The sequence below is a fragment of the Centruroides sculpturatus genome, unplaced genomic scaffold, assembly GCF_000671375.1.
Source record: "Centruroides sculpturatus isolate CEXI.00-Female unplaced genomic scaffold, Cexi_2.0 scaffold2, whole genome shotgun sequence".
Classification (NCBI taxonomy): Eukaryota; Metazoa; Arthropoda; class Arachnida; order Scorpiones; family Buthidae; genus Centruroides; species Centruroides sculpturatus.
In genome coordinates, this window is record NW_019384369.1 from 836,775 (window position 1) to 861,457 (window position 24,683).

General features: G+C 30.1%; 3 protein-coding genes across 8 annotated transcripts in view; 2 read left to right on the forward strand and 1 right to left on the reverse strand.

Moving 5' to 3' along the window:
• Nucleotides 1–143: 143 nt before the first annotated feature.
• LOC111613816 lies at nt 144–23,725 on the forward strand. 4 transcript variants are annotated; one of them, XM_023355169.1, is made up of 6 exons: nt 144–271; nt 356–465; nt 7,879–8,180; nt 22,684–22,982; nt 23,211–23,321; nt 23,491–23,725. In XM_023355169.1, the coding sequence occupies exons 3-6, from the start codon at nt 7,918–7,920 to the stop codon at nt 23,679–23,681; spliced, it is 864 nt and encodes a 287-aa protein (XP_023210937.1). In that variant the 5' UTR covers nt 144–271; nt 356–465; nt 7,879–7,917; the 3' UTR covers nt 23,682–23,725. The 4 variants fall into 4 exon arrangements, with proteins under 4 accessions (XP_023210937.1, XP_023210952.1, XP_023210961.1 ...); XM_023355184.1 differs by having other exon boundaries at nt 149–271; nt 7,884–8,180; XM_023355193.1 differs by lacking the exons at nt 144–271; nt 356–465 and adding an exon at nt 5,051–5,175.
• Nucleotides 17,042–19,807, forward strand: LOC111613806 (PP2C-like domain-containing protein CG9801). The gene is made up of 2 exons (XM_023355157.1): nt 17,042–17,327; nt 17,972–19,807. Exons 1-2 carry the CDS (start codon nt 17,192–17,194, stop codon nt 18,736–18,738), a joined length of 903 nt encoding a protein of 300 aa, XP_023210925.1. The 5' UTR covers nt 17,042–17,191; the 3' UTR covers nt 18,739–19,807.
• Nucleotides 19,881–24,683, reverse strand: part of LOC111613785 (inactive tyrosine-protein kinase transmembrane receptor ROR1-like) — a 50,113-nt gene continuing 45,310 nt past the window's right edge. For 2 of the 3 annotated variants that reach the window (XM_023355136.1, XM_023355144.1), the window contains one exon: nt 19,881–22,020. In XM_023355136.1, coding sequence (XP_023210904.1) covers nt 20,624–22,020 — 1,397 coding nt within the window. In that variant the 3' untranslated portion in view covers nt 19,881–20,623. The remainder of the gene's footprint in view (nt 22,021–24,683) is intronic. The other variant, XM_023355151.1, reaches the window with a different exon arrangement.

The following is a 24,683-nucleotide window of genomic DNA, read 5'->3' on the forward strand; positions in this document are numbered from 1 at the left end:
ATGTATATGACAGATGAATAATTTATACATGAAGGAACACAACAATATCTAATTTTTTTCTGTTTTCAGTCTTTTCTGTCATAAAAATGGAGCAAATAAGGCAAAATGTACCAAGAAACTCGATGGAAATTGTCTTGATTAAGAATAAAAATGTCCTCGCTTGTTAATAATCAATAGGAATTAGTTAAATTAATGCTTTTTGTACAATAGATATTTTAGTGTATTAATTTTTAAATGCGTACGAAGTACAATAAACTCAGTTTTATGTTTGGTAATAAATAAATATTTTGTACAGCAAATAATAAAACTTTTCAATATTGTCCAGATGTTTTAAATTGAAAAATCTCTCTTCCAGGATGCACTTTATATGGGTCAATGAAACGTTTTCAATGATAAGAATCTGATCATATCTGTGGTGACATCTAGTAAGAAAATATAGAACGATTTTTTTTCAAGTTAATAAAGGTAAATATTTCTTATATTTTCAGTTTTAACACTGGTTCCAAACCAATAAACGAGTTACTAATTACGTACACGAATATTTACATGTACAGTACACAATAACAGCTTCACGTACACACAAAATTTCAAAATGAGGATGTGAATCATTCTGTATTCATTATCAAACACTAACCTTTCTAGTTCCTATCAGAATAATTTGCTTGAAATATATCAGATACATAAAGAGATACAAGCTAGGCTATAAATTGATACTTCGATTCTATTGTTAGCTTCAATTAAGAAAAAAAATTGATAATGTTTGTATAAAAATAGCATGTTTCTTATCATAATTAACTATCCTTGTGTGTTTAATCTACATTATTTTTTGAGTTAATTCAATTCGTAAAACTGGAACACGGCTCCTGCGAGTTTTAAAGGGTGAGGCTGTTGTAAGATTATCAATAAATCATCTATTGATAAGAAAATGCTGAATTAAACAGTGTAAACCATTACATAACAGTTTGTAAGATTGTGAAACGTAGCTTAAATTGGCAATTATCTTGTTTACAAAAAATTCTAAATATAATTAATTTAATAAAATCCCTCATCTCATCATCACCATCATCATTACTATTGCTTCATCAGTTTTTTATCCCCCTTCCCTGTTACTGGCTGGCTTCCAGTTTTAATAAAGTATTTTTATGGGAAAATATGAAAATGTCCTCCAGTTTGGAATAATTATTCCAGGTTTTAATGAATATGATCTTTTTATAATGAGCTCGGAATTGCATAAATTAATACACTACTTCCTCCCGTAAAATAATTTTAAACGTTAAAATGGAAGAAAAAAACATTTATTATGTAATTTAAAATTATCATTTTATTAGTTATTAATGAATTGTCAGGTTTATGAATGCTTTAAAATGAGTTGTGCAAGATTCTTAAAGACCACAGTTTATTATTATTGTTGCCATAAATCTAAAGAAGTTAGGTCAAAGAATGGATGCTTTACTACGATTGAACGTTTGATATTAAACTTATTAAATTATAAATTAAAATTATATGATTATTAATTTAAAAACATGAGGTTCCTGTAGGGATTTTTATACGCTTCTACTGTAAAAAATAAGTAGAAACGATGCTTTTGGCTGAAACCACTTAGAGCAGACGGGAAGTTCAATCAAAGTTAGTTTTTCTCATGATGCAGCGGATTTTTGAAAATCACTTCCTGAAATAAATTTGGGTGAAGTTTTTTTTTCTTTTCTTGTAACTTTATTGAAGACGTTAAATTTTTTTCTTTAACTGGAAAGTTTTTTCGGTTCTTTCCCCCCTCTAGGAAAGCCTCATGCAAACAGTAAGACAGCATATTGGGCGATAAATTTTAATGTTTTTGTATCATCTCCCACCAGTTTTATTGTATAGTTATTATATATATATATATAGTTTTTTTTAACTGAATATAACGCAGGATGCGGAAGTACTGTACATTCGAGGAAGTTACCCTCTATTGCGAACTATAGATACGATTTCCCGTTATAGCTTATTGCACCATTTAGAATAAGCGACATAACACGAAATTCCGAATTGGACCGTATTAAATAATCGAAATTTTAAAATATAACCGGCATTTTTAAAAAATAAGCAGGTTGAAAGTTTGCTTAATTTTGGAGATTTATTGTAATTTTCTTGGATATTTTTAACTGTTTGTAAACATTACGTTTCCTTTATGGTTTTAAACGTTTCCTTCCTTCTAGAGACTTCATATTTTAATAAACAAGCTTCATATTGGCTTCTAGAACTAGGACGCCCGTGTCTAGCACTACACACCCCTCGGGCATCTGTCACAATCTTTGCTTTCCTGTCATCTCCCATAGTAATATGGCTTAGAGGAGAAACAGATCAGTCAAATCTCTTAAGTGGTTAACGAAACAAAAGAAAAAAAAAAGGACGTATATATATGTTTTTTTTTTTTCTTCTATCAGTAATCTTCTCACGTGTAATTGAATAAAAATGTAATAAAGTAATACACAGATCTACTATTTATTTGTTTATTATAGGGTATATATTGAGGTCAATATAAAACTTATGACTGAAGGCGAATGTAGCATATTATTAAGTTCTAATTACTCGATACGTTATGCTTTATTTTCTCATCGGGTTATGATAAGCAGGTTAGGATGTTACGGCGGAAAAAAGGCGACGTTAATCCTTTTTAGAATTATAGAACAACGAACTTTATGTTTTCATCTTTCGCCCTCGTCTACTTTAACTCTACTTGATACTTCGTACGACCCAATATAAGCGTATCATCCGATATAAGGCAATTATCCAATTATGCAATTAGTATCTAACCGCCACTAACTAATAGAATTATTCCCTTTTAAATTGATGTATTCGTAATTTGAAGTTTTTGTCATACGTTAAGTTACTTTATCAACGGCGGTTATACATTAATATTACTTAACGTAAACGAGATTTTGTGCTTTAGCTTTCACAAAATGCGTAGGAGAACCCGTCCTTATGGGGTTTGACACGTTAACCTTTAGAAATCAGTGGAAAAAACCTACTCACTTTTGGTTTTTTTTCTGTAAAAAAAAAAATAGGCCTGTTAATAGAAGTTAACGGATTGCAGGTGTTAAATTGGGAAGTGTAAGGCACACGAATGGTGTAAGTCAGTGACTAACAGTTTTCGTTTTGTAATTAGATACAATAATGAAGTTAGTTTTTTTTTCTTCTTCTTTTTGGTCTAGTAGAGTGAAAGAGAAAGGGAGGTACCATCTAACCTCAATTTTTTTCGAGTAGTAAGAGTGTTGGTTATTAAAAGTTTTTTCTAAAAAGAAATAATTCTCTTATTTGCAACTACAATTGCCCATTGTTGGGAAGATTAAGCAAGAAAACGGAACACGAATAACGCTTTAACCTCCTTTGGAACGACAATTAAAATAGATTATTAATATACTTTTGTACAGCTTTTTCTTTTCTTTTTTTACACGGATTATGCCTTCTAATTAAGGTATAAATGACATTTAAAAATAAACTAAGCCCGTCACGGTTACTCAGAAGGAGAATTTACTATGCTTAAAAGGATGATGATGGTGTTTTGTTAGATGCTAAGGGGTCAAGGACCTTAACGAATATCGAATCAAGTTTAACGTAAAACTTCTAATCTTTCTGTCTGTCAAAGTAGTTTCGAGAAAATTTGGCACCAAGGTTATCGAGGTCAAGGATTTCTAGTCTAATTTCGGGTAGACAAACAGATTTTTCGTTATTTTTAAACTTTTATAAATATATTAGCGACTGGATTATGTTATTATTGTACACTTAATGAACGATCGAACGGAAATCTTAAGGGGCCCATCTCATAGATTCCATCAGTAATTCATTATTAAGAGCAACGAGAGCCATTGTTCGGATACAAAGACGTTAAAAATATCTTCAGGTCAACTAATGCCCTTCTTAATGAACTTAAATATAGACAAATAAAAGCCACAATAAAAATTCCCACAACCACAAGTCCTTTATTTTATTATTTTTTATTTTTTTAAATTTAATATTAAAAGAGTGCTTCGTCCTCTAATATATCCTTGACAAGTTTGCTCTGAGTCATAGGAAGTTAACAGGGTAGGCTGTACTTTTAACATAACAAAAGGCTTTCCATAACGTTCGACTTGACTCAGAATTATTGATTTTATATAAAAATTGAACGGCTGATAAATTAATTTTTTAATGTGGTATTGGAAATTTTGGAGAGTTTTTTCTTTCCTCCCGCTTCTCTACAAATTAAATTTAGTTTGTTATTGAAAAATACTGTGTATATTGCTTCCTTTCAATACCCTGCGTCCACATTTACGTGTTCCTTCCAACGCGGACACGTCAGTCAGGTATTTTCAATTGGGCTAGACACAATCATTAATAAGTTAAGTGTTGCTTACGATGACAAATCGAGCGTGTGGATTAGTTTAAAGTCAGTATTTGTAACTGTTAGGGTCGATAGTAATAAATCACACAACAGAAAGTCCAGACATTCCATTTTTCTTCTTAACAAAACAAAGTGCTGAGTAAGAGGCTCACAATTCTTACTACAAGAAAGTAACATTTACTTTTATACTCGATATAATCAACATTTATTAACTTTCGACAGTGAGTAGCTTTTCGTGTTAATCCTTATTTTATAACCCCTCATAGATTTGTGATAAGTGATGAAACATCAATGATTATATGTGTTTTTCTTAAAAATAAATCCAACCTTACTCTGTTCTTTTATAAATCCGTGTTAGAAATGAAACTTAGTCCCGAGTTTCATTATCAGAAGTCGGAATTATTAAGTTTGTGAGTCACTTTTCTGCTTAATTTTAGAATCGTTGAAGGGTTTTAAGTCTATTTTATAAAATATCTGTGCAGATTTTAGTGAGAATACTGCTTTACACAGTATTTTTATATTTAAAAAAAGTTTTGCAGCGTTGTTTTCTTGCAAACGAACTAAATTACTTCTATAAAAAAACGTTCTGTAAAAACAAACAAAAAATTAACAGATAAAGTTACTGTTATAAACACTGCAGTAGAAGTAACTTTAGATGCTAATTTTTTTGTTTATTTACTCTATAAACTTTGAAAGTTTAAGGTAGCCTGACTTAATTGATAAAGTAAACTTCCATTAACCGTTCTAAAAACGTTTACTTTTACGAAGAAAGACAGAACTGTAGCCGTTTTGTACACGTACATCGACGTTTGAAGGTAAAAATGTTTGTTTTTTTTAACGTTTTACAAATTGTTTTTATATTGTTTTAGTACATATTTCTATACAAAAAAAAACAATATATCGGTATGAGATTGTTCTTATGGAAGTATATACATCACTCTGGTTTTTAGTTACTGTCTTAAGATCAAAGTCAAAATACTTTTCTTTACTATTATATTTTAAACTAGAGCCATGTACAGGGAAACTTTCCTTCTCTACAGTCCCCTAAACTTCCTCTATACATACACATAAGACCCCCAAAATTTAATTTTTTATGTGAAAACAAAAAAAAAAAGATAAGAATGATATAAGTTACTTTCTTTTGATAAGTAATAAAAAGAAGTTTGTTTATTTTATTGATTTTATTATAGTTTTATGGCTTTCCGGGTGGTGGGACCACGTTTATTACTGGTCAGGAACTCACATCACCTCTTTAGGCTTATTTTTAATCTTCTTTTAGTTAATAACACTTTTTTGCTTACAGAAATGATTATTAAATTACTTTTATATATTTTAATGGTGATTATTAATTTATAAATTATTACACATTCATCATTTTAGGCTCTTAACTTCTATGAAAATTTAGTTTAATCCAAATTAACTTTTAAAATTCTGCTCTAAGTTAAATAATAAATAACAATTTTTTATGTTAAAAAATTGTATAAATATTAAACATTATTATTTATTTATTATTATTATTATTAAAGGTAAATTCTAAGAAAGATTTTACAGCATTAAGGATAATTTTCCCAATTTTTATCAAGTAAAATGTATAATAACTCAATTAAATTAATCTGCCTGATTTTAAATGCTAAATAAGGTAAACAAGGTTAAATAAACTTGAGACAAAAGTTATCTTTCTGTTTATGTCAGTTAAAAGTAAAAAATAAAGAAAATAAATGAAATGTTTAAACAAACAGTGTATAAATATTTATAAATTATTCTGTCTACTGATACAAAAATCTCCTTTTTTTTTTTTTTTTCTTTCTTTGCAAAGTAAAAGCTTTCATAAGTGAATTAATTCTGACTCTTTTTATTTTATTTTAAATATTCTTTCTTAAAATCTGGACCACGTACAGTCGTTTCAATGAGTCAGCATAAAGAGAATAAAGGAAAAGGAGAAAAAAATACAGTATTTTACTTTATCTCGATATCGTTTTTACTTGCACGATTTCTTGCGTTATTCTCGCATAATGCGATTCATTCAGTAAACGTTATTTGCTCTACTAATCCTCAATTAACCCTCCCTTTAAAAAAATATATATATATTGAAAAATGTGTGTACATATACATACCCCATAGAGAGGGGTACTTGCAGGATCATTTTATTTGGAGCTCGAACACGGAGACTCCAAAATTTAACTTTTTTTTTAATGTAAAAAAGGAGTGCTTTTGCTTGTTTTGTTGATTTTTATTCATCAATTTTTTATCTTTGTTTTAATGTTTGTTAATAAAATGTATATGGTTAATGTAATTTATTTGTTGGGCCCTTAATTCTTGGCTAGACCACTAGATGGGGAGCTAAATTTGTGAATGGCTCTTTCCATCCCACCTCTACCAAGCCTCGAATGGCTCTTTCCATCCCACTTCCACAAAGCCTTGAATGGCTCTTGCCCCGTCCCACCTCCATCGAGACCCTAACATATAAACGTATAGAAAATGGAAAGAACACGTAGAAAATTGCATTATTATAAACATTCACCAGATGTGTTGGCATCTTCGCGTATTGTCCTATTAAACAGGATGCATTCACATATTTTCCCTTTGTAATGTTTCTTTAAAACCTCTTCTTTCTTCGCCAAATAAAAGATGTCAAACACCTTTCGACGCGAAATTAAGTAATGCTCTAATTAAATATCAGGAAATGCTATAGTAATTACTAATTTATATACTTTCCTAATATTTTAAAGCACTCATTAAAATTAACTAGAAATACTTTCCTTTAATTAACGACGAATGCTTTTATTTATTTATTTTTTTATTTTTTTACCTCCTCGTCCAATTAAATTCGGAAAAAAAGGAACGAAACACCGAAAAATAATTTGCACTTACACCGTATAATAATAATTGAATATAAAGTGGACGTTAATATACCATTATTATAAACTCTAGCCCTAAGGGGTTAAAGCACAATTGAACTAGACCCGGTCTCCGAACGTTTTTGAACTTTGTTCTTCTAGTGTACTCCAGTGTGTTGACCCAGAGAACGAAGCACCCCGGTTGGTCACGTGACACGGGAAATGACACCAGATACACGCGCTTTTGTCCGGCGGTTTTTGAGGAGAATACAGAGTCCAACAGGTACCCCCCTTTTAAAAATTTTTAAATATCGTAAAAATCCGTTAGTAAAATCTGTAACCGTGACTAATGTTTAAACAATGACGTATCCGTGCATCACCCCCATAGAAAAAGCATTGGAGTGAGACTCGCTGGGGATTTTTTCTTTCTGGTGTTTCTAAGTATAGAGAGATTATACGTTAGGGTCTATTTTTGAGTTATAATTTGGAATTTTCGAGCATTTCCTTACGACAATTCGTCGTTTTCGTCGTTAGTAAGAAAGAAACCAATCAATTTCGACTTTTCTATTGTTCGATATAGACAAGAGGTGGAGCACGTGTTTTTTTTCTCTCTACATTGTTATTGTAACAGAGGAGTTTCTCTCCGTCATTTTTTCTTGTTATTTTAATTTATTTTAATAGGGTAGGTTGCGCCGTGGTGCAGGATATTTCCAAGGACGGATGGAGGGGAAAATCCCCCAGTGGCGCGAAACAGCCGTTAGAGGGCCGAACGTCGCCGTTGCTAGGAAACAGTGCCAGCTGGGAAGCCATGACAAGAAAGTTGGACGGTCGAACAACAGAGTGATGCCGACTCTGAAGGAAAAAGTCGTCGGTTTACTGAGACAGTTATCGACTGGGAACGAAACCAAGTGCGATGGGAAGGCACAGTGCATATCTGCACCCGTTCCACCGCCCAAATCCTTCATAGAAAAGTACCTTAATGGGTGAGTCTGCTTATCTTTTGTGTTTATTTTGATTTATTTACTTGTTCAGGAAGTCTAAATATGCTTGTGTGTGTGTATATGTGTACAGAACACTGATAGCTGGGATTTATCACTAGTTTAACTTTTAACCCCTTTCAATCGACACAGGCAAAACACATACACATATTATATATATATATATATAAACATAAAAAAACTGTATTAAAAAAATAAAGGTGTGAGTCCCATTCCGCTCTACCTGAGCTCGATACGCTGCAGCACCTGCTCCGTTGCACTCGGTTTCTGTCCGTAATTTGTGAAATGCAAATTTGATAATGACGTATTTTAAAATTTTGAAAAGTAATCAAGTTAAATCTAATTTTGTTTTTTCGGTAGTTGACCCGCTTAACTCACTATCTTGGTTACTAATTGCCTGAGGGTTGGGTAGTTTTTACCCCCCTCTAAAAATAGTCGCTGAGAAAAAAATAATGTTATTCTAACGGTCCGTGAGTCTGCAGATTCGAAAAGGGTTTAACGGTTTCCGTGCCGTGGATTCAAAAAAGGAATGTTGGACGCGCTGTCGATTTACTCCCGGCAGTTACGACTTGTGACCTTAATAGTAGTATACATACATTATGTTTAGTAGCATGTATGAGTGGAACTTAACAGTTTCCTAGTTCATACTAATGAGGTAGAAAGAAAAAAAGACACGACTGTGACTTATTGTAATACTAAAATAGATTGTCTCCTATTTTATTTTAAAAATATAATCAAAATTGTGCAGTTTTTAAGTCTTCCAGCAATCATTCATGTTTAAAAATTTAAATCTGCTGGCTTTCTTTAATTTCTTTTCTTTTTCTTTCTTCTTATTAAATTTTAAATGACTCTTTTGCACCTATACATGTAAGATTTTATTCTTTTTACATATATATTTATATCATTATTATTAAAATATAATTTCTTAATTCTTGTAATTTAGAAGATAATATTTTTTATGCCTGCTTAACAACATAGAATTTGAAAATACATATACAGTTATTAACACTTGTTATTGATGTTTATGAAAAAATTGCTTATCATCTACTGCAATATCTTATTGTAATCACTTGTGCAACGTATCATCGTTAGCCAGTCAAACTAGAAAATTGAACCGAAGAACATACAATTGACAAAATGAAAATTTTATGTCTTTCTTTCTTTTAATTTTATTCATTTACTTTGATCGGACGTGCCCGTAATTTATAAAATGTATTCTACGTACATTAATTACTCTTTTTTTAACAAGGACGTAGTATTCAACAGATGGAAGAAATTCTGGTTCCACACGTCTGAAAGAACAGTGTCCTTGATTTTTCTCTACCTGACCTGAAGCTCCTTGAAGTGAGAAGCTAACGTGTGACCTTGATGTTCAACTACCTCACAATAGCAGTATCAGTAAAATTACTTCAACTTTCTCCATTCAATGGACGGCCTATTACATATGTAACAGTTACTTGCTCACAAAAGAATTTTTCTGACTAATTTAGAAAGAAAAAATATACCTATGTGTTGTATATTTCCTGGGTTTGGCAGTTCAAATCAGCATTTATCCGTTATTCATTCATTACAAAACTTCTGTGAATAACAGTAAATACATTGCCAATTTTTACCTCAATTTATTAAACTATTGTTAAATTTTTGTTTGTTTTACAAGATTATTGTATTTTTATGGCCTTAGGAAATGACTTTCCTAGAAAAATAATGTTTAAAAATAAATTAAATAGTGTAATTTCAGGGGGGAAAAGTTTACTTTTCAAGTAGTTAATTGTAAAGTTTTAATTTATTTTGGATGTTGATCTGATAATCTATTAATTACAGCCATAAAGACATGAAAGAATAAGATAATACTTTAGTTAATGATTGTGGCATTACTCTCACAGGATTAAAAATCAAATTAGCTTGGTTATGGTGTGGATTCGCAAGAAACAGGAGACACGTAAATGTCTAAAGTTTGTCATAGTTCAGCAAAGATTACGCATTGGCGTATGGCTTGATATATCTAGACAATAACCCCTATTTATATACTAAAATAAGTAAACTTTCGACAGCGTTTGAACTTTTGGCATCGAAGCAAAATAAAAGATATCGTATTCATACTTAATGTCTTACAATTATGAAATACTATAAAATTTTATGAAACATAAACCAGATGTTGAAACTTCATTTATTGTTATATACAGATGTAAGTTTGGATTGCTAAGTTAGATAATTATTATTAAAACCTTTCGTTCTCTTAAAAATTGTTCTAATAAGATTAAAGTTGTCTGCATTTCATTTTTTCTTGGCAATACATACTTTAATTTTATACATTTTTTCAGCAATTTTTTCATTTAATTACATATAACATACCGGTAGTTAATCTAAGTTTAAAAAATAATACAGCAATATTTTCTGCTGTTTAAGAGTAGAAAATTTTGCTGTATTATTTTTAAAACTTTTTTTTTCTGCATTTCATTTTTTCTTGAATTTAAACTTTTTAATTTTATACATTTTTTCAGCAATTTTTTCATTTAATTACATATAACATACCGGTAGTTAATCTAAGGCACGTCATTCCAAACTGCGTCTTGTCCACTTTTATAAAATTCCTTCGGCTAATTATATCACATTTTATTAATTCTACATGCTGGTTTATGCAAGTAAATCAATATAAACTACGTCAAATTCCTAGGTTATAAAATATTTTATCGAATACTGAAAATTAAGCGAAAGTGGATAAAACGCACTTTGGAATGACGCGCCTCATATGCTATGATTATTAGAGTGGTATCTTATCGCTCTGGGAGACCCGTGTCGAAAAACTATATGACTTTTCGAGAAGTGATTCGTCCGGATATGTCGGTCCCCATCCTCACACCCGGCTGCCCTATATGGATCTGGCCGAACCCATAATGGACTTGCTATAAGAGACCCTCTTAGTGCCCACAGTGCGGAAAAAGCAAAAAGAGAATAACAAAAAAAAACCCGGTCGATCCCATTCAGAGCCTGGCCGAACTCATAATGGGCTTGCTAAAAAAAGGCCCTCTTAGTGCCCACAAGAAGAAGAGAGTTTAAAAACAAAATAATTTTTGATTTTTCTATATAAAGAGTATAATATAAAACATATACAGTATTAAAAATAATTTTATTCAATTTACTAGTATTTTCATTCACTAAACCGCACGGCCATTCGCCCGTCATAAAAGAAACCATCATCGTATAGTTCAATCACACATTAATGATAAATGATTATCCAACGTGAAATTAAATATTTAACAATGTAAATTAATGATTAAAAATTGTTACTGAAGCAAAACTGACAAATTCTGAACTGACATTTGAGAAATTTCATATTTCTCTCCCATTTTTGTCACTTTTTAAATTAAATTAATATTTTTATTTATTAAATATCAATTACTAAATATAAAACACAGATAATATATATATATATATATATTATTTGGAAAGATGTCAATTACGAATTTAATAAAGATAAAAAATATAGAATCATATGACTTTGACAAATTTTCCCGTAAGAGGTCGTTGTAAAGTTCACTTACAGCTGGCGTGGAATAAGAGAAGTTTAAGAAAATATGCAGAGTGTAATAAATAGTGTTAAGGGTACAGCTTTAGGAGTGGCAGAGTTTCTTACTCCTGTTTTAAAGGTAAGACAAACTGTTATTCGATAATTGTTGCTGTAAGGCAAAATATCTGCGTTACATCACAGAATTAGATTTACCAACTTGCTGAATGAGTTTTTAAAAGAATGAATAAAAATATAACAGCAGCTTATTTGCTTAATGAATGCAGGATGATATTCAGATTTCATATGTGTTATCATCATTATCTAATGTATTTAAATTAGATTCTGGATCATTCTGTTAATTGTGTGTGTATATATCTATATATATATATGCTTAAAAAAATTGTGAATTTTTTTTTGATTGACCACTAAAATATGAAACTTTAAAATTAGTTTTATCATTTGAAATACTGATTAAATTTGATACATTTGCTTTACATATATATATATATATAATGTGTAATCATTTTATTTACAAAAAGTGATATGATTATATTCTAAATAAAGAACTTTTATTTTATCATCAGAGATTACTCATTTATAATTTTTGTTTTATCTTTTGATTGATCNAATTTATATTAAATAATTTAAAGTTTCAAAAAGTTTAATTGATATTCAAAATTGATGATTGCTGGACATTTTGTTTTAAGTACATTATAACCATTAAATACATAAATGTAACATTTCCTCTCTACAATTTCTCCAAGTACAATGGCTGAAATGTTAAACAAAAGATTGAAATGAATTATAACACATAAATTGTTATGGTTGTCCCATTTCTTAAAATACAATTGTATATTGTGTGAATTTGTTATTTTTAGCCAATAATTATCAGTTTATTATCTTGTGCATTTTGCAAATAAATAAAAAATCAGACAAATTTCTACATATACATATAATCTGCATGTAAAAATTTTAAAAGATCCATATCAGTTTACAAAGAAAGTAATTTCAGTTTTAATTTTGCATGCAATTTATCATGAATTATATTTTATCAACAATCAAATAACAAATTTTAATACTTGTTTTGTACATTAATCTTTTTAATGAGTTAAAACTTACAAAGAATCATTCATTTACCACTATTATTATTATTATTTTTATTTATTTATTTTTTTTAAAGTCAATAAACATTCCTTAAAATATAAATTTAATTTAAGGAATTTTTATCATATAAATCATAAATAAATAAAAAAAAGAGGATATTTAATCATATTTTAGAGTAAATTTTAAAAAAAAATTCATTCATGAAGATTAACAATGAAATTAAAGCAATCTCTGTTGATTTTCCCTTGCAAATACATTTTTGTTATATAAATTTAAAAGTTGCACTTAAAAATACAGAAAACAGATGGCTGAATGGCCAATACATTTAAGGTGTATTTGTGCAGCAATGCCAGAAAGTTTTTATGGGTATCTGTCCCAGATATGTTGTACCTCATCCCTCATTACCCAATCCCCATAATGGGATTGGGTAAAATCATGATGAATATGATTTAAAGGACCTCTTGGTGCCCACAAAGTAGAAAGAGTCAAAAATTAAAATATTGTAAAAAATACAGAAAACCTATTTATACATAAAATATATTTACTGTAGGAAAATTATTTTCTAATATGTAAGTAGAAAAATGATAGGTAAATTGAGCACTAAAAATTAAAATATATAGTATTTACTTGCATATAAGATGAGGTTTTTATTAATTTTTCACTGCTTAAAAAACCTAGGTTGTTCTATATATGCAAGCGAAGGGTTCTTTGTGCTTTTGCAATAATTTTTGTGAACCGTGTACTTGTATTTTTTACCAGATGCTCATTCTGTGGTGTTTAAAAACAAAAGTATTTTATCTGGGTTGTTTGAATCATTCTTGTGTATTGTTAGGAATAAAGATGAATAGCAATAGGAAAAGGAAAGCTTTTGAATTGAATTCCAGATTTAAATTCCAAAATCACATGGGAGCGCAATATGAGTTTTAATCCATTCCCATGTGAAAACAGATTATTATTTGGAGAAACTCATAAATGTAATCAAAGGAGAGTGGATTCGACCGTTAAGAATTGGCAGAAAAGGTTCCTGATTGTCCAGCTGTACATGAATAAATTATGTTGTCAATTTTACAAGATTTTTCCTTGAAGTTTATAATGCCAGTAATTTTTGCAGGACAATATGTGCCTTTATGTGCATTTGATATTTTATCTGTGATTAAACAAAATAAAATTAGAATTTAGATATAGAATCCATTAAATGGTAAAATACTTAAGATATGTAATATTGAATTGTAAAGTAATTTGATTTTTAATTAACTAAAATCAAAAGTAATTATGAAGATAACACAAAAAAACGTAATTTTGACAATCTTTCTTACATTTTTATATTTAATTCTGATAATTTGCAAACACATAAATGCATATAGAGATAACGGAAGACAATTAATGTACTTATATTAAAATAAATTAAATTTTTGTAAGGAAATTTAATAAATTAATTTGATTATATTATATATTGGAGTAAGACTATACCTTGAACTAAAAACAAAATTTCTGGAGTAATTAAAGCATTAAAATTAATTAATAATCATAGTAATTTACAGAAATCAATTAATTATTAACTATTTTCATAATTATCTACAGCAGGGTTCCTTGTACTGTAGTTCACAAATACAGTACTAGGGACTTGTGAATGTTCTCCAGATACCCACTAATTCTGTTTACAAATTTATTTTATTTTAAATTAATAAATAATTATAACAATTATGTGAAGTAACAAAAATACTTCCATAAATTAATTCTATTTACTTATTCTTGCTTAATGTTTGAAATAAAATTATTCATATCAGACAAAGCAGCTGCATCCGTCACCTTAAAATATTTTAATTAGTTTTGTTGTTGTTAGCATTTAATAATTTATGTATTTAATTAAAATTTGTATTTGATTGAAAAATTTTTAAAATATTTCTAATTATTATTATTGATGCATTCAAAAACTTTATATGGATGAATATATCTTATTTGAGTCATAATAAATGTAGAGGTATGAAAAATTTTATTCTCTTTTCTTAACAACAGTCCTTAAGTTATTCAAATTTAAAAAACAATGGTCTAATGTTAATATAAACAGCCATTATTCTTATCTTACCGCATATTTATCCTTCAATTAATCACTCCACTATTCAGATTGTGAAATTAGATATATAAAACTATCAGAAAAGATCTTTGATTTGCCAAATTGTTTTATTTATGCTCATTTGCTGTTTGGATAAAATGTAAAAAGAACCATAGCTCAAATCTCTAGCATTAAAATTCACTTAATGTTTCATCTTTAAAAGACACACAGCTAGAGCATTATTGTATGAATGGTCTTTACACAGTTAAGTTTATTGACTCGCAGAAGTTAGATTTGAATGAATATGTAAATGAATAAGGAAAAAAACAACAGATAAAGCATATTTTTCTTATATTATTTGCCTTTTACCTAGATCTAGATATAGTTGCATTATATATGATCCAGTTGTATGATTATGTCATATAATAAGGCACTTTTAGAAATTTTAGGGATACAATTTTTGAAATGTAAAGTATTTGACCCATAATTTGAATTTTTGATCATGTGGCCTTATTCTTTCCACTTATTACATCTAACATTTTACTCAGCAGAGAGGCAGTTATGTATTATTATTTTTTTCTTTCGTTGTTTGAACAGAAAATGATTAACATATTACTCAAGCATTTTTGTTAGTACTGTATTCTTTGATAGATTTTCATTAATGTTTTATATTTAAAAGTTAGTTTCAGTTATCCAGCAATCAATTGTATCATTAACAATAACAGAAGACTCCTATCAGATGTTAACAAATACATATGAATTAGTAGATTGTTAAAACAAGTTCTTATTTCAAAATATGAGCTTGTTTTTTGACATTTATCAGATAGTCAATTACAAATAAACAGGGGCTTAGTCAAGAGAGAACAGAGGGGGGCATATGCTTCTTAACTAAGAATGTACCTCTCTGTTGTTGTTATTTGTATGTATAAAACTTTGGTTATGCATCAAATTACATTTTGCAGGTAACACATTCCTCTTAAAATGATACCTGCAAATAAATTAATATGATTATAATTTTTAAAAATAACATACATATAAAGTATATTCAGGCATTGCATAATAAAATAAAAATAAAATTTACATTATTATTTGCTAACAAGTAAAATTTACTGTATCTTATAATTTCTAAAACTTTCCAAATAACTAACAGAATTATAATATGGTATGGAAATCTTTCTCATGTTTAATTAGTTTTAAATATCTTTTTTATCTTAAAGGATGTCATATTATGGCATTTAAATTGCCCATTATAAATTCAGATTATAGTTAATGTTTAGGATAAGCTAATGTTTTAATTAGATTTAGATATCCTAGAACATTTATGATATAGTAAGTAAATGAACATTGTGTGTATTGCTCTGAGTATAATAAATATTTGATCATTTTAGTACAATTTAGGTTATTAGTCACTTGATGTTTAACTTTGAAATGATATAAATAATTTAGTATGAATAATGAGAGCTTTTACAGATATTAATAGTTTAAAGGGCATTAAATGAAATTAAATTTAGTTACAGATTATGAGAAATGGTTCAGACTACTTATAATTAGTATTAGATGAAGACATTACAAAAGCACACAATATACTGTATTTATTCTAATAAATAGATTTTTCAGCTTGTGACTCTACTGTTTATTAGAGGGCAACTATTAATGGAATAAATCTGATAATTTTTTCACTTTATTATTATTTGAATGAAGACTCAACACTCAACACACTTGTGCTTCATTTTGACATACTGTAAGAGAGAGAATGCTGAGTAGACGGTGCTGTTTTTCAGTTTACAATATAATAAGCCTTATCTTCCTCTTTGTAGAGTGTGCCGTCTGTAACCTTCTTTGTCATGCAGCTGTGCCATTTATTAGAACAATTTTTAAGACAGCAGATAGTCATATGTATTCAGGACTACTTTTATGAATATTTTTATTTAGATAACTTCAAAAAATATACATAAAGTAGAATAGAAAATAATTAAATTTGCCAGTTTAAATGAAAGTTAAAATTTCCAGTAGAAAAATGATACCTTTGTTATTGCTCTAGAGTATTAAGTCACAATAACATTTCAAAGTCTGTTAATATACAAATCTTGAATTACAATAATGTAATATGATTAGTGAATGGGCTTGGAATAAAAATATAATATAATATTACTACATTTAGAAAATGTTTCTTCACTACTAAACATTGTTGCAATACATTTTAAGATTTATTTATTACCTTTACATAAATGATTTAAAATATAATAAATGTTTTTTTAATTCTAGGACATATTTGTGTGCTTATTGAGATCCTTTCATGCTGCCCATAATTTGATTTTAAAAGAAAAAGCTATGCATACCACACTCTGTGCTGCCGTAGTCTGTCCAATAAAAAACAGTGAAAAATTTGCCGTCTGTACTTGCAACGTAGGAGACAGCTTTGCTTACGTTTACAGTAAACGATATGGTGTTCGAGAAATCACTCAAGGTAAACTTAATACAAATATTTAGAGGCTTTTCTATATAAGGGGTGTTCCAATCTAATGTCTCTAGTTTTGTGGATTAATTTTGGGAAAAGAAATGTGAACACAGTGCTGTGGACAACAGTAATAGAAAGTGCATCTGAAAAAGTTAGTTACTACATTAAATCTGTACATTTCCATGGTTGCTCTTGATGTGTTGTGACTTCTAACATGCTACTATATTAGGATGCATGCTGAATCCTAATGTAGCAACATGTTAGGAGTCACAACCATTCAACCTAGTGGCATTTGTGAATCTTGTACATGAGACACTTATGTTTGGCAGTTTTGTAACATACACAAGATGCTTGACATGCCTGTAAAGAAACAAGTTCAGAGATGATGTGAGGTGATCAGGAGGACCAGGAAATGGACCTGTGATGTAAAATGGACAGCAGTAGAGGTCTAGATTGCACCATGAAGCAGCAGCCTTTTGGGTGTATGCACACAAAACTTGGAATATTGACCAACATTCTCCAACACATTTTATTCACATATCTAAACAAATGGATTTTATAGACTTGTTTAAAACTGGGGACATTTGAGGGAACACCCTGTATTTTCATCTAGAATTACATATATTGAATTTAAAATATTTTGTCATTTGTAGGCTCTCACGACATTTATTCCAACCGTGATATGAGGGATGCTCTCGGTGCTCTAGGTCCTGTAGACGGGCAAAATCCAGAACTCAATAATCTAACACTTTCCATGACTCTTGCAGATCCAGGAGATGTAGTATTTTTAACCAGTGATGGCATTTCTGATAATTTTGATCCTGTAGTAGGAAAGTTTGCCCTTATCAAAAATTCCAAAATTTTAATCAGATCTGCAAGTCAGAGAAAAGAGGAACCATTAAAGACAAAACCTTTGAGAAGAGTAAACAGCCAACTAACTAAAAGTCCCACGATCAGCGAGAAACCATATCTTCCAAAGGTCGAAGCTCACCAACGATATGAGTTGACCCTTCTCAGAATGGAAGACCTGCTTAAGCAAAAAGATGACAAAGAAGTGAGTGCTAAATATATCTGCGAAGAATTGATTGAATTTGTTAAAAAACTTACTAGAGCCAAGAGAAAAATTCTAGAAGATCCAGAGTTATATTTAAATAGTGCTCTGCCTGATACCCAAGAAGAGCAAAGATTGAGAAGGAAACAAGCCGGTTCGAAATTAATGTGCGTTCCCGGTAAACTGGATCACGCATCCATTGTTGCATACAAAGTAGATAACTACGAATTGGATTCATCAGACAATGACAAAATAAGCCTGCCAGATCTCTCCAGAAAGAACGAAGATTTAGAAAATGTCTTTTCAGAAGAAAAGAATCTTAAAAAGTCAGATAGCATAAATTTTCAGCATTTCGAATCAAGTATTTAGATTTTTAAATCCATCCAAACAGTAAAAAGTTTATAGTTTTAGCAAGTTAATAGAATTTTCTATCAAAATTATCTTCTAATCTTTAAACAAAATTGTATGTGTTTTTTTTTCTTTTTTCAAAATTATAAAAACATTCTCTAAATCGACAGTTATTACTACATAACTTTCAGTTAGGAAGACATCATACTTCCAAGAATTGCAGTAATTTAATGCAATTGATTTCTATACTGCCTTATTTATAGTGCTTTTAACATAATTCAAAAGCATGAATGACGAACAAGTATCCATCTTGCAGATGCGACAGTAGACGGTGTATATACCTTGTATATGCCATAGTATTTTTGCTCGAAAGACAAGTTATATTGTTAGAAAGTTTAATAAGGTTAGAGATTGAACAAGAGAAAGTCTAAAGTAAACGTTGAATTATGGTGCATTTTATTCAAAATATATGCATTTATATAAATATATATATAATATACAAAATGTTTTATATATTTTTAAAAACCTTGTGCTCATTTATGTTGCTCAGAAAGCTTTTGTCTTTTCCTTAATTTTGCGTGCAATTTTTTTTTTCCTATAAATATTGCGCAGGAAATATTTAAGAGAAATCACATTATTCTTTGTTTTTTAAGTGCATTAAATGAGTGTTTAATCAAATTTTATGCAACACATTCCTATTTTATGGTGCAAAGATAAGTAAGTTTAATTTTGATTTTGTAAACAGTTCGGTTTTTCTTCCGAAGCTCAATTTTTAAATTCATCTCTAACAAATTTCTGTAATGAACATACGATGACCCAATTAGATTTTAGAAATTTTAGATAAATATGGCATACGAAGCATTCCATCCCGTGTCATACCAAAGATGGTACAAACCTAGTCATTTTTTGTAGATCAGGCAATTTATATTTATGTCAAATTTCGTAAAAATGATAACCGATAATCCTGTTTGATTATTTGAACATTCTGAGACTTAAAAGTCACATAGAGGAGAGTGTAATTTGTCTTTATACTGTACCATCTAAATCTTCATTTCTTGTACCGTTTTAAATAAAAACACTTCATAAAGTATTGTGAATCTCACTTTTTTTATATAAAAGGCAATTGAAATATATATATATATAGATATATATAATATATATATCATGATGAATTATTTATTCCACAAGCAAAAATTAACATACACAATCTATAGTAGATACCGCACCAAAATTAACCACACCTTTGGTCTGACAGCATAAAACATGACTAGCCACAATGGCTGCGAACAATGTGACAATACACTTTACAAAAATTGGCAGTCCAACCGGAAAAAAATTTACAGTTTACCACAAGCAATCAATAACAACACAATGATATATAAAAATGGAAAATGTTACAATCAACACAATATGAGAACACTGATATAAAATATTTTGGTTTCTTTTTTTTTTTGTTTTGATCTTAGGTTTGTTGTTTTTTTTAGTGTTAATATTTTTATTGTCGTCATTCTTATGTATACAGCTGAACCATATCTAAATTTAAAATGGATTAAAAGTGATCTAGAATGCTATTTCTGGAGAAAAAAGTTTCCGTAAACTAAAGGCACAGAGGTTGAGCTGTACATTTTGCAAACAATAAAACCAGAAACCTTTCAATAAAATAGTACTCGGGCTAAGAACGAAATGAACCGAGTTATTCTCATTATGATCCGAGTCGAAGCAGCGGCACGCCGCATGATATGGTCCATGACGGTCATTATATACATTCGATTAATTGTCAGACACACACTGGTAAAAAGGAAAGGTGTGATTTGTGCAGGGATCATCGGTGATTGCAAAGAAATTAACTGAAAACAGTTTCACAGGATTTTGTGCAACTTCATTTACGTTTAAACATTCATTTCTTTCATACTTTTGAAATCTTACCATCTGTTATGTGATATGGTGGGATTAACGATGATTGGACCTGTCTCACTACGGGCGTACCAGGTCTGTTGCCAGTTATTAATGTTAACTGATCTCCGGTAGGAATGTTTGTTCCCACATTATGATTCATCTTGAACTGACTAGGCGAAGCACCAATCGATGATTGCTGGAATGCTGCCAGAGGCAGAACTGTGGGTGTGGCAGTACTCAAATTGGTAGATCCAGTATTGTTACTAGGACCTGTGCTACTATGCTGGCTGCCATTATGAGTACTGACCGACTGGCTCAGGCTAAGGGTTCTCACATGCATTGCCTGCCATGAACACAGTCGGGCATGCAACTCTTTGAAACTTGGCCTGCGAGAAGGTATCTCATGCCAGCATTCCACCATCATTGCATAAATATGTGCTGGACAGTCATCGGGACAAGGCAGTAGTTGACGTGAACGTATCATGTCAATTACTTCCTGATTATTGTAGCCATAATATGGCTGTAGTCCATAACTAAATATTTCCCAAAGAACGACTCCAAATGACCACACATCACTTTCGGTTGTAAATTTCCCATACAAGATTGATTCTGGCGGCATCCAGCGAACGGGAAGAAGTGACTTAGACTGAACTCTGTAGTAGTCGGAAGAATAGATATCACGAGAAAGTCCAAAATCTGATATTTTGACTGTTAAGATATCTCCTACTAAACAATTTCGTGCTGCAAGATCTCTGTGTACATAATGATGACTTGCTAAATACTCCATACCAGCAGCAATCTGTTTAGCAATATGCAGAAAATCTGGCAAATCCAAGATCTGTGGTGTTCCGTCTTCACTACTGGCAGAAACATCAGATCGTGGAGAATGCATTATTAAATATTCATGAAGATCTCCTTGAGACATGTATTCAAATAGCATGCACATGGGTTCTTCTTTAGTACACACACCTAATAGGCAAACAATATTTGGATGCTGTAAATCAGACATTAATTCTGCTTCACGTTGAAAATCTTGTTGCGTCTTCAAAGTAGCATTTTCCTTGAGTGTCTTAATGGCTACAGGTGTGATGCTACCATTACCATGAGCACCCAGTAACTCACCACAGTAGACTTTACCAAAAGCACCCTCACCTAATTCTTGTAGAAATCTTACAGATGTTAAGGGAATTTCTGGTACTCTCAATTGTGTGCGTGGTATTAAAGCTTTCATTTCCATCTGTTGGTGTTGTCCCTGTTGGCTCAGTGGTCGAGATGGTAATTTGGCACTTTTAGCTGGAGGGGGAGACGGCTTGTTTCTCTGACGAACGCACCACAATCCCAGGACCAATCCGATAAACGCCACCGATGCGATACTTGGAAGCAGGATGTACAGCCATAAATAATCAACTGAAAAAATAATAATTATTATTGCAGACAATAATTATATGAAAGGTATCTTATTACTGAATTATAACTTATACATTCCTGTAAAAACATATTTTAAAAAATAAAAAACGATCAATGTTGCATACATTTTCAGCTTAATTATCTCTCTTCAGACTGATATGGGGTAGTCTAAAAGTCAGTTGACCAAAATTATTTCTGATTCAGTCACTTCCAATTAAGCAGCTGAATCATGAATAATAACATGCAGGTGTTTCCAAACCAGTTTTAGCTGTTCTTTAAAATGTATCTTCATCAACTAACTACTGTACATTAAAATCTTAAAATTTAGTATTTATTGTATGCTTACTAAATAAATTTCATTTAGTATGGCTTGTATACAATATATAGAAATTTCCTAAAAAAAAAAAAATTAAATGNTTATTATAGTTTTGCAAATATGATTTTTTTTATATATTATTAACAGTCACAAAGTTTCCTATAGCAAAGTAAATAGACCATATTATACAAATGTATTCAGAACAAAAAATTAGAGCATAAATACAATTTAATCCAGGTGAAAAATTATTGTAATATATTAAAATTCAGCTATAATAATGCTTATAAAAATAATATTGCACATGTGTTTTGTTGTAAAAATTTATTAATTATGTCAAACTTTTACAGTGAAGTTCGTAAAACTCAACCCGACATCTTCTGTGCCAAATCAAGCGATGATCTTCCAGTGAAAGAACTTGCCATATTTTCAAATGATATTATTGCTTCCCATACCGGACCATCTGGTGGTCTCACAAGAGTCAATAACAGGTCCAAACCATTTGAAAGAATTGATCTTGACGTCGATTTTATCGATGAAGACTTCGTCAGCAGTTGCGATAATATTTCAACTTTGCTAAAAGATGAGGAGAGATTCGGTGAAGAACCAAAAAAATTAGCAGAACAAAGAAGAGATTCGGGAACTTCAAGTAAGTTGAATAGATTGAATTAATTGATTAATTACAGGATATATTAGTCATTGAAGTTTGAAACAATGAGTAGTCAAATCATCTACATATTTGAATATCATTAATATTAATGTATAATTAATATAGTTGTTTGTGAATTTCAAAGGATAATTAATTCAAAATTGTTGAGGGAAATTTTTTTGGAGATAAAATTTTAAAGATATTCATTATACAATTTGAATTTTGCAGGTGATGACGACGAAATTGCGGGAATTAAAGATTGGAACATGCCCAATGAGAATGCATTTGGCATTTCCACAACATTATATGAATTTAATCCAATTACAAAAGCAAATGCAGGTAAGCAGATAAGAATTTTCATGGTTCTCTTTTGTATTCGGTCATAAATACTTTAATGCTTAGTCATCGTGGCTCTACCTGTCGTGACTAACATATTATAAAACAGCATTATCATTACTTTCTACATTGTTTTTCTATTGTTAAAACTTATATATTATTATACTTATAGGTGATCCCATTGCAGATTGTTTTGGTATCTGCATGAGACAAAACAATGCCATAATTGCTTTGGCTGATGGCGTTAACTGGGGAGAAAAATCGAGTTTAGCAGCTCGCTGTGCAGTGCATGGATGTATGGAATATTTAAATAATGCATTCTTTTGTGGAGGAGCCAAAATTTCCAATACATCAGTAAGTTAACACAAAACTCATAAGTATAAAATAGTTTCCAAATCATAAAATAAAACTACAGACTCATCGTCAATTACTTTCGATTTAGCAATAATGAAATAATTAGTGTTTATAAGTGTCCCTTGATAATTTTTAAATTGTTTTTAACAGGCATAAATATAAGAGAAACTTAATTTTGAAATTTCAGTTATAAATTGTCTCTTATAAATTAAGTTTTTCCTTAATTAATATTATTAAATTATTTTTTTTTGGTTTTATTTTATTATTAATTTACTGCATTATTATTTTTATTTTATGTAAAATTAATTGTTGGACAAATTCAAATAATATTAAACTCATAATGCAATATCCTTTAATTGTTTGGAGCAAAAGACATGTAATAATAGATTATTGTTGGGGTTTTTGTGTCCTACAATTTTTCAACTGGAAACAACAAAAATCTATGCTGTCAAATGCTAAAGAATTATATGTGCCTCAAAAGATGCACGTTGAAATTTCCAGATGATAATCAATTTCCCTCCATGCATTCTCCAGCACTTGCAGTGTAGCTTTGTCTATTGTGGCCAAAATTCTGAGCTTCAGTTCATCGAGGAAGTACAGGAGTCTTTTAAACTGTGCTTTACTTATCCCACAGGAAGAAAGCAAGTGATGTAATATCAGGTGAGTGTGGAGACCAGAAAATTTATCCATCATACCTAACCCACTGCCCAGGAAAACACAACACTGCTTTAACCAACATCAGCATTATCCAAAGGTGGATATTTTCTTTGTTTTCATGATAATGGACTTTGTTTTGAAAAACAAAATATGCATATTAGTTAAACCAGCGGTTCCCAAAGTGTGTGCTGCAGCTTCCTCACAGGGACTCCATGAAATGTTAAAATTTTTATAATGTTAGAATTTAATGTACTTGTTGGAATTTGACATAGGGCACCTTGGGAAAATTTGCATTTAGCAAGGGAACCTAAAATCAAAAAAGTTTGGGAACCACTGAGTTAAACAGTTGCCATG

Excerpts from the sequence above, each read along its gene's own strand:
- LOC111613816 (XM_023355169.1), top strand. The coding sequence starts at position 7,918 with ATGGAGGGGAAAATCCCCCAGTGGCGCGAAACAGCCGTTAGAGGGCCG. Across the intron at positions 22,983-23,210 it reads AAGAGATTCGGGAACTTCAA|GTGATGACGACGAAATTGCG; the intron begins GTAAGTTGAATA and ends TGAATTTTGCAG. Across the intron at positions 23,322-23,490 it reads AATTACAAAAGCAAATGCAG|GTGATCCCATTGCAGATTGT; the intron begins GTAAGCAGATAA and ends TTATACTTATAG.
- LOC111613806 (XM_023355157.1), top strand. The coding sequence starts at position 17,192 with ATGCATACCACACTCTGTGCTGCCGTAGTCTGTCCAATAAAAAACAGT. Across the intron at positions 17,328-17,971 it reads TGTTCGAGAAATCACTCAAG|GCTCTCACGACATTTATTCC; the intron begins GTAAACTTAATA and ends TGTCATTTGTAG.